The sequence below is a fragment of the Pelodiscus sinensis genome, chromosome 5 (assembly GCF_052426305.1).
Source record: "Pelodiscus sinensis isolate ZL-2025 chromosome 5, ASM5242630v1, whole genome shotgun sequence".
Classification (NCBI taxonomy): domain Eukaryota; kingdom Metazoa; phylum Chordata; order Testudines; family Trionychidae; genus Pelodiscus; species Pelodiscus sinensis.
This window is the reverse complement of record NC_143056.1, coordinates 125,902,810-125,912,486: the sequence shown is the minus strand read 5'-3', so window position 1 is coordinate 125,912,486 and position 9,677 is coordinate 125,902,810. Positions and strand designations below refer to the sequence as shown.

Below are 9,677 nucleotides of genomic sequence, written 5' to 3'. Positions count from 1 at the left end.
CACAATCCAACCAGTTTTATTGGTTTTTGCTACAATGTTCCTTCATCAGGATTGGGAGAGCTGATCTTCCAGCCTTTCCTCCTCCAGAGGATGAGCACAACTGTGAGGATGGAGGCCACAGCCATCAATGAGACCCCAGCCAGGAGCACTGGGGACAGGTCTGGTCTAGAGCTTTGGTCTGTGGGGAAAGAGGAGATACCAGCTCCACTAGGGTGTCAGGAGATAGGAATTGGACCCATCCCTGGTGGGGCTAGAGAAGGATACTGTCTTGTCCACACCTGCACTTGGACAGACTCCACCCCTACTCCTATCCCAAACTAGCAGCAGGTGGATGGTTCTTTCTACTACTCCCTGCCCCCTCAGTGGCCTCTGAACTCTGGCTACAGACTTTTGTAATGGACCTCAGTTACTCCCTTGGCTCAGTCCCATGTTCCCCTCCCCTGGAGGCAGGACAGCTGGCCAAGAGCCAGGACAAATGGAAGCTTCTGTTCCTACAATGCTGGTTACTGAGTCAGTCCATTTGCCTCTTCACAGGAAGGGGTGCCTCTGTAAGGTCGTCCCTTTAAGGTGCCACGAGCCAGGCCATGCTGGGGACCAGAACTGAGTCACTCACCTCCATTGCCATGGACTAGCTCTTTAGGTGCTCCTGGACTGTCCTGGAAGATGATAGGCCCAGGAGAGCTCACCACATTGAGAGGCTCTGTTCCATTGTGGGCAGTGAGGAACCGGCGACCTCCTGGGGTGGACGGGGTTAAAAAAAAGAGGCAGAGAATTAATCTGCAGTGCAAGCTGAGCTCATTCAGGCTGGGCTGCTGACCTCCACTCATGGGTGTCGTGGGGCAAGGGCTAAAGACAAGAGCTGTGGAGTGCCAGGTATGTTGGCTGGTTCCTGTGTAGCTACATGAGCAGGTCAGAGCTCATTGTCCCTTCATGGCTGCCATGGGAGGGGGGCCTGACTGGTCTGTCAGCATGAGAGGTGACTCTGTAGGGGATGTGGAGCAACTTACTCATGCAACTCAGCTACCACTCAGTTAACCCCAGCTTGGTGTGAGCTTCTTCTACCTTCTGCAGTCAGGTGCGCTCTGACCAGGGAGGGTCTGGAACCAGATCAGCATGCCCCCCCTCCCCCCCCCCATGCCTAGCATGAAGGCCAGACTTACTTGCTGTCACCCCTGATGGGCAGACAGTCCTGCAGGGCTCCAGCAGGGATGGGGAGCAGGCGGAGGCACTGCAGAAGATGTAGACCTAAGCCAGACATGTGAGGAACCCAAGTCAGATAATGCACTGGCCAGTCTAGGCTCAGTCAGCATGTGCAGCACCTCCAACATGCCTAGAAGGCCAGCCCTTCTTGATGCCAGATTAGGGACTTCCCCAGTGATGTTACAAGCCCAGAATTAGTCATGGTATTCAGAGGGCAATGCCTCCCTGGTACATTATCCAAGGAGGGGCCAGTGCATACAAGTCACTGGAGGATTTCAGGAAGATTTTTCCGAACAGGAAAAACTTGGTTATTCTGGTTTTGGATTTGGTATTGGGATGTTTGTTCACCCAAGGAGACCCCACTGGAGGGGGGCCAGAGTTCCATATTTTCTTCACATACAAGCTGCTGCCACCCAAGATCAGTGCTATACACAGGTCAGCAGTGGCCAGAACAGCATAGTCCAGCAGCCATAGGGCTCAGGACCCATTCTCTCAGCACTTCATGCTCTACTGCTCCTGAGGAGCAGAGCTCAAGCCAGCTGGCCCCACACTCCTACCACAAGGTGACCCAGGCACTGGGATTCAGCCTGCAACCCATTCAGGTGCTGTGCTAAACACCCCCACCCCTAGAAATGGAGCTTGCCAGTTGGGTGGGCTGAGCTGGCAGAGGCTGTTCAGGTCTCTCTCCCCCCCCCCCCCCCAGCTGAGGTAGGAATGGTTGTTACAAGCTATAAGAATCCCCCCCCCCCTTACCAGTCCCTCCATCATCATCTGAGTGCTAGAGTCCACAAAGGCAAAGGTGGAGAGGACAAAGCGCTGGTGGTGCACCGGGAAGGGCAGCTCAGAGGAGGCTGGGCCCACAGGCATGAGCTGGGTTCTATAGTTGTCTCCCAGGAACGGGCAGCTGGGAACAAGGATTAAAATTCAAAGCTGGTTCTCTAGAGTACCTCTGCTTGAGCACATCAGTGATCCCTTCACCTCGGTCCACTCACCCGTCCACCAGGATGGGCCACTGCGGTTGCTCCAGGGGGTTCGCACTAGGGGTGGCCCAGCACTGGTGCAGAACCAGGACCAGGACGGGGTCTGTTCTCTGCAGGATGCGAACCTCCACGTAGACAGGGTCCCTGAGCACCTTCAGCACAGGGTAGTCTCCCTCCTCAAGGTAGGATGTGTAGCTCAGGTCTGCGGGGGAGAGGGCAGGAGGAGAGCAGAGCTAAGACACTGGGGCCCTCCAGGGGCTGGAATCTCTACCCTGGAGCAAGAGGGGCAGCCTACCTGCGGCAATGCACAGCTCAAGGCGGAGGGGTCCTGCCTGGGTGACTGGAACAGGTGAGGGGGGCAGGAAGACCTGGACCTGCAGTGGCAGGAAGTCACTGGCATTGTAGATGCAGCGAGCATGGAGGCTGCAGGAGAGAGCAGAGGGGGGATGGTCAGGTTAAAATGTTTTAAGAGTCACTTTGTGCATCTTCACTCCCCCTGCCCTGTAGCTTTGATCCATTCAGCTTAATGCCAACCACTGCTCAACGGGCAAGACCCCAGTGCCACTCACTGACTGCACAAGGTCCTGCCCAATTGCTCACTCCCTGCCCCAGATTGAGGTTTTTGGGCCTTGATGTCTCAAGTTGGGATTTAGCATCACATGGAACCTCACTGGCTGATTTAAAGAGTCAGCCCTTTGAAGGTTCTCTTGGATATCTTCAGTGAAGAATTGACAATTCAGTCTGACAGGTTCTGAGGTCAGCACCTAATTAGGGACCCAGGTGTGCAGGCACTGCTCAGATTCAGCAAGTGAACAACTAGAGTATTCCTAGGTATGCTACAGTAGAAGCTATTATCCTAGTTTCCCAGCCTCATTTCAGTCTGTTATATTCTCCTCCCCCCCCCAGCATAGGCAATTGCAGTGCTGGAAAAAAAAAAAACCAGACCTGTTTTAGAAGATTTTAATCAAAATTAGAGTTCTACAAATACTCAGACCAGGTTTGATTGCTGGTTCTTCCAGAGAAGAACTTTGCCTTCCACTGAAAAGTGGAGTGGTCAAGTTCTAACTGGCAGGTAGGGTAACTTGGTGGTATTAGATGGTTGACTCACCATAGAAAGACTGAGTGGGGAAGGGGGAAATCTTTATTTTGAGATTCTTCTGACCTGAAGCAGCTAAAAACTAAGGGAGCTGACAAGTCTAGTAGATTCCTCAGAAAGAATGTGTCCCTCACGGACAGAATGGAAGACTTGTTTAAGCCGGAGAGAAATGAGCCAACTCACATGAAGGTGCTATCCCGGGTGATGGAGCCATCTGGCCCAGCCCGTATGTCAATGCCAGAGATCAGCTGGTTCTCATAGATCAGTTTGTCTCTAGCCACCTGGAGGGGAATGGAAAGGGCTGTTTAATCCTTTCTGAGAGGTAGGAGGCAGTCTACACTAGATGTTAGGGGAGGTATTCTCACTTGGACCGTGGTGCCACATTGAGAGAGAAGGAAGCGGAAAAGCACAAAAGCCTCAGTCTTCTTGATGGGCTCACACCCAGTCTGGGCGTAGGCTAGCCGGACGCTGTCCAGGACGATGGGGTAGTCAGACATGTCCCTGGCGACCACCAGCATGAAGTGACCATCCACAAGGCACTGTACAGTGACTGGAACAAAGCAGAAAGGTTAAGCACGGCAAGTGCAGCCTAATGATGCTGGAACATGTGGGGCAGAAACCTCAAGTCCATTACTACAAGCCAGAGTAAGGTCTGGGTTGAGACATGCTGAGGGAATAGGCCAATATTCACTATGCTGCAGAGGCGATATTAATACACCTCCCCCACCATTGTCTCCCTCAAGGAAAAACACAAGACTGAAAAGGGGCATTGGGGTCATATTCCCAATGGGACCCCCCCGGGATAAGCAAGAGCCTTGCAGGGAGATGTTCATGTGTAGGCCTTTAAACTGACTGAAGTTTCTCAAATGTTGTGGTAGAGTTCAGGCTTGTATTCTTCAGCCATTTCCTCTCCACCTCTAGAGTTGGGGCAGTGGGAATCACTGGAGAGCTCCCTTGCTTCAAGTGGAAAGAGCATGAGCCCAGGTGTGAACATCTACAGGTGCACTCACTTTAGATCAGATTGGGTCTTGAATGAATAAGTGACCCAAGGACATTTGATCCCTGCATCTATACCCCCACCCAATGGAGATGGCGCAAGATAGCAGCCATCACTGTCCCTTGGCCTCACCTCTCCTCCCTCCAACAATTCACATAATTTTGTCTACATGCCCTCCAGAGCTCAGTGCAAGTTTTCAGGTGGTCTCTTACCTGTGTTGCCATAGTAGCAGGGAGTTGTCATGTCAGTCCCATCATAGCAGCAGCCAGCATGGACGCAAGCAGCTGGATCATGGCCGTTTGCACAGGGGATCTTCCCAGACACCTCTTGGCATTGCTCCTGAGTCAGGTGGGCCCCTGGAAAAGCAAGGTACAGTCCCCTGAGCACAGGAGATGGCTTGAGCCCAGTACATGGCTACTCTGCCACCCCCAAGATACCACTGCAGAGGAACATCAGTGTCCCTGGACAAGAGACCTTGCAGTTTAGATGGAAGGGGTGGCCCAAGGTGTTAGAACCCCACAGGCACTATCCACCATTCCACAGTTGAGACTGCGAATTGGTGTTGGGAATGTAGACTTCGGTCTGCTTAGTATTGTAGTACCATTAAGTGGTTTTAGCCTTGAAGGACACATCAATTGGCTTCCTCTTGCTCCTAAAACTTCTCCAGCTAAAGGGAACAAGCTCCTTGTTTGAAAGCATCTTAGAGCAGATCAAAGGTGGCCCTTCTGGGGAAAGTTAGGGAGATGAACTGAAGTGGCTCATGCTAGAGTCACTGAAACCCAACCTTGTCTAATCTCACCCACTCTGTAGTGAAACCCCAAAAACATCTCAGATATGCCTCAGGATTAGGGCAGAGATCAAGGAGCCTAGGAGCCCATGGCTGGTGGTCATGATGAAGCTCACTTTCGTAGCCTCCCTCTGTTATCTTCCTCCACAGCCAAAGTCTTAAACAACCCAAAAGGAAGTGGTGGGTAGACCAACTCATCTTTTCAGGCTCCATTGATCAGACGTCCATTTGTGTTTGGCTCTGCATCTGTTTTCACTGAGTAGGATTTCAACTCGGGTTTTGAGTTCAGTGAGGTTTTTATTTAGACTAGACTAATATGAACTCTTCTTTAAATTCCTCTGCCCCACCCCTCAGAAATAGAGGTGAAATTTTATTGGCTAAGATAGGGGACATTCAAACTCAAAATAAGTTTGCAGGCCCAGTGACCGCAGGCGTTCGATACTTGTACTGACACTTATGTGACTGAGTGCTTGGGGTGGGTAAGGATGTAGCTGCACCGTGTCATCTAGCCCAACAAGCCATATTAGTTCTCAGTAGATACTTCAGAATCTAGGTGAATTAAGTGCAGAAAGACATTAAAATTCAGAAGTGTCCCAGGAAAAGCATGAAAGGCCAAAACCAGCTTCCTTGAATCCCAGTGGTGGATGTATAGAAAAAAAAACAAAAAAAAAAGCTTACCTATAGCCCGCGGCACGGGCCCCGGGCGCACCAGGCCGGGCTGCGGCTCGGGCCCCGGGCGCACCAGGCCGGGCTGCGGCACGGGCCCCGGGCGCACCAGGCCGGGCTGCGGCACGGGCCCCGGGCGCACCAGGCCGGGCTGCGGCACGGGCCCCGGGCGCACCAGGCCGGGCTGCGGCACGGGCCCCGGGCGCACCAGGCCGGGCTGCGGCACGGGCCCCGGGCGCACCAGGCCGGGCTGCGGCACGGGCCCCGGGCGCACCAGGCCGGGCTGCGGCACGGGCCCCGGGCGCACCAGGCCGGGCTGCGGCACGGGCCCCGGGCGCACCAGGCCGGGCTGCGGCACGGGCCCCGGGCGCACCAGGCCGGGCTGCGGCACGGGCCCCGGGCGCACCAGGCCGGGCTGCGGCACGGGCCCCGGGCGCACCAGGCCGGGCTGCGGCACGGCACGCATGGTCTCCTCTGGGCTTAAGTCATGTTCAGTGGGTTTGGGGCAGATCATGTTCACATCGTAGGCAGCAGCGACAGTCCCGGTGCTCTGCAGCTCCTCCACTCGGACCTTTAGGTGGTTACGGCCATCCTGTCCAAAAAATAAAGAGTGACAATTTGTATCAATCAACCCCAAGGCATTCATACCCCCAAGGAGCAGGGGAACTTGTGGGGGCCACCAGCAGTATCTTTCTGCTGGGGGTTATGGAAAACATGCAGATTAGCTGGACATCCCAGAGTCGGCACTTATGGTTGTGACAGCTCAGCAACACTTTCTGGACCAGAGCCAGGGACCATGGTTTGCTGAGATACAGGCCCAGGTCTTCCTAACAGGAGCACCAAGGATGCCAGACACAGACTCACCTTCTTCAGCATGTGACAGCCATTGTAGCGCGCTGAGAAGATCACAACCCCTTCCTGGGTAGAGGTGACCCAGTGGAGGCAGATGGAGCAGTTGGTAACCTCAAAGGCAGTCCCAAACTCATCTGTGGGGATAGCAGGATTGGGGCAAGTAGCATTTGCCATGAAATGGCTCCATCAGCCCCCTCCAGTAGTGGAGACAACCAGCGTCTTAGGTACTCTTATGTGGAGCAGGGGCAGCAGCCCACCACATTGTGTCATCTCAGTGCAGCTCAGGGAGGCCCAGTTATAAACGGGGATCTCCCTGTTCTAGAGAGGATCAGCTGACACCCCAGTGAAGTTGAGGCACAGCCATAGTAGGACACTGCAGTGATTGCAGGGGAGTGTTCTCCCACCCGACTAGACTAGTTACGATTCCTCTGCCTTGTGCGCTCACAAGGCGTGTCCTGTGCCTTCCCTCTAGCACTTACAACCCAGAGGTCTGTTGGGGGCAGGAGCACGTGCAGTGATATCAGCAAGGAGGAAGAGGGCTGGGTCCATTCATTTAGAACATCCAGCTACACTTCAGGACCATTGGATCACAGGCATGTCCGTTCAGAGTGAATGCAGCTGTATCCCCTCCTTGGGGCCCCTTGAGAACATCACTCTAGGCCCCTGGTTCCACAGCCACCACCTCTTGCCCAGAAGCCTGCACCTCTGCCTCCTGACCAGCATGTTCCCTGCCGAGACAGAGGTATCCCCAGCAAGCCAGACTGGCCAGTGGCTGCATTTCACTTTCTCTCCATGGAGAATGTATATCAGCACCTTCTAAGCCAGCCTGTTTATTCTTAAGACAGGAGAAGTTCAGCAAGGCCCTACAGCGGAGGTGTCCAGCCAGTTCTGCTGTAGCAAGCTAAGCACACTCAACCAGCCAAATATTGCCAAGAAGCGGATCAGAGGGCAACCCAACTGCCAGCTCCGGCACTAGTAAGAATCACTCCTTCCAGGCTTCCCACAAGCCTTCCCCCCAATGCCAGGGAGAAGGGCCTGCCTCTTTGCTGAGCAGAAAAGCAGCCCTGGGTCCATTTAAGACTCCAGATTTTTGTGCAAGAGTCCTTTGACTGTTTGTCCCCTGGTTGAACTAGTTTCCAGTGGCAGCTCCAGGAGGTGGTACCTCTCTGGGAGTTACAGTCACCCCTCACTGTTTTTAAGCTGCACAGAGGGGGACATAAGTCAGCCCTAAGCCAGGCAGAACAATGCACTGGAAGTTACTTATTGCATTAAACACAGGCCTCCCCAGACCTGGCTGGGCAACTTCCTGCATACTACTCCAGGCACTTAGGAGCTTAAGTGGAAATAGACAAGCCAACTGAGATCATGGCAAGAGGCAAGTTACTAAAACTAAAAATCACCTCCCTTCTCTAGCCTGCCCAACAGAAGCAAGTAAGCACCATTAGCAGATGAGAAGGCATCCAAGCAGCCACTTACCTACAACTTTGAAACGGACAGTGTGGCCCTGGTTGGGAAAGACCAGCAGCTGCATCCCATAGTCTCCACACTCATACTCATACCCATGCTGCAAGACAGAGAAACTGACCCTGCGGAACTCCCCCTGCCCCAGGGCTAATCCCAGGGACCAGAGCAGCACTATGCTCCCAAAATACCTACAGCCCCACCCCATAGCTCCAGGGACTGCTAGAAAAAACCCTACCAAGCAACCACTTCTCATTACTGGATTGTGGGGCTGAGGCTTTATAGGATCAGTATGGGAAGGGGCGCGGTGTGAACCAGGTGAGCAGAGAGGCTGCACCTGGGGAGTTGCCAGCAGCTGCAGAGGGTCTTGGTGAAAATTACAAAGCTCTGAGTGAAAGGGAAACATCAGCACAGCTCCGACCCTCCCCCATCTCCAAATGTCACCCTGGTTCCTCCTTCCCTCCCTCCTGGTTCTTGTGTGGGTATCTTGGATGGATTTGAAAATTCCATCTCCCCTTGTTCTTCCCACTCCCGTTCCCTGTGATCCTCCTTCATGTAGGCCCGGGTGAAGAATCTATTTTGGACTGGGAACTGCTGACCCACAGAAAAATCAGTTGGGAGCCGCACACAAATGAGAAGCAAAAACAAAAACCAAACGAACGAAAACCCCCCAAACCTCCAAGAAAACAAAACTAAACAAAAAACAAACCACCCCACCTCGGACTGACTGACGGCCCCCAAATGGGAAGGAGAAAGACATTTCCCCTAGGCTAGTAGATTTTGTGTACTGGGGCGGGGGGGGGGGGCGGGGGTCCCACAGTGCTGTGGGAGGGAGCCCCAACCCTCAGAGTCCTGATTCAGGTAAGCCAAGGTTCCCACCCCTTAGATCATGGACTGTCAGGCAACAGGCTGGGGAGCTGGCATGGTTGGTGGGGTTGCCTGTGACAGCAGGGAGCTGAACTTGAGGTCCTTTCTTTTCAGGTATTTCCCTCCCTTGCCTACTTTCCTACTCTTTCCCTCTTCCACTTCCTCATCCTGCCAAGTGGCTCGGAGCTCTCCATACACATTCACTGAGCCTCACTACACCTCTGGTGAGAGACGTATCGTTATCCCCATTATAGAGAAGGGGAAACTGAGGCATGGAGCAGCACAGCCACATGCCCCAGGTCATGGAGCTGGAGCAGCGCCAGTCTGAAGATTAGAGCTCAGGGGTCATAGAATCATAGAATAATAGGACTGGAAGGGACCTCGAGAGGTCATCGAGTCCAGCCCCCCGCCCTCAAGGCAGGATCAAGCTCCGTCTACACCATCCCTGACAGATGTCTATCTAACCTGTTCTTAAATATCTCCAGAGAGGGAGATTCCACCACCTCCCTTGGCAATTTATTCCAATATTTGACCACCCTGACAGTTAGGAATTTTTTCCTAATGTCCAATCTAAACCTCCCCTGCTGCACTTTAAGCCCATTACTCCTTGTCCTGTCCTCAGAAACCAAGAGGAACAAATTTTCGCCTTCCTCCTTGTGACACCCTTTTAAATATTTGAAAACCGCTATCATGTCCCCCCTTAATCTTCTTTTTTCCAAACTAAACAAGCCCAGTTCATGAAGCCTGGCTTCATAGGTCATGTTCTCTAGA

The 9,677-nt window shown here is 53.4% G+C and overlaps 1 protein-coding gene across 1 annotated transcript; it reads right to left on the bottom strand.

The window, feature by feature from the left end:
* On the bottom strand, positions 1-8,295 carry LOC102443439 (zona pellucida sperm-binding protein 1-like). The gene is made up of 12 exons (XM_075928393.2): positions 8,055-8,295; positions 6,591-6,712; positions 5,739-6,318; positions 4,486-4,629; positions 3,642-3,826; positions 3,460-3,557; positions 2,476-2,603; positions 2,193-2,382; positions 1,954-2,104; positions 1,161-1,245; positions 614-736; positions 1-178 (listed from the first exon to the last, which is right to left on the bottom strand). The coding sequence occupies exons 1-12, from the start codon at positions 8,293-8,295 to the stop codon at positions 30-32; spliced, it is 2,196 nt and encodes a 731-aa protein (XP_075784508.2). The 3' UTR covers positions 1-29.
* Between the last annotated feature and the right edge of the window lie 1,382 nt (positions 8,296-9,677).

Bases quoted from the DNA above. Each gene is read 5' to 3' on its own strand.
- LOC102443439 (XM_075928393.2), bottom strand. From the start codon at position 8,295: ATGAGAAGTGGTTGCTTGGTAGGGTTTTTTCTAGCAGTCCCTGGAGCT. The intron at 6,713-8,054 runs GTAAGTGGCTGC...CTATCCCCACAG, and splicing joins TGTCCGTTTCAAAGTTGTAG to ATGAGTTTGGGACTGCCTTT. The intron at 2,383-2,475 runs GTAGGCTGCCCC...TCTCCCCCGCAG, and splicing joins TGAGCTGTGCATTGCCGCAG to ACCTGAGCTACACATCCTAC.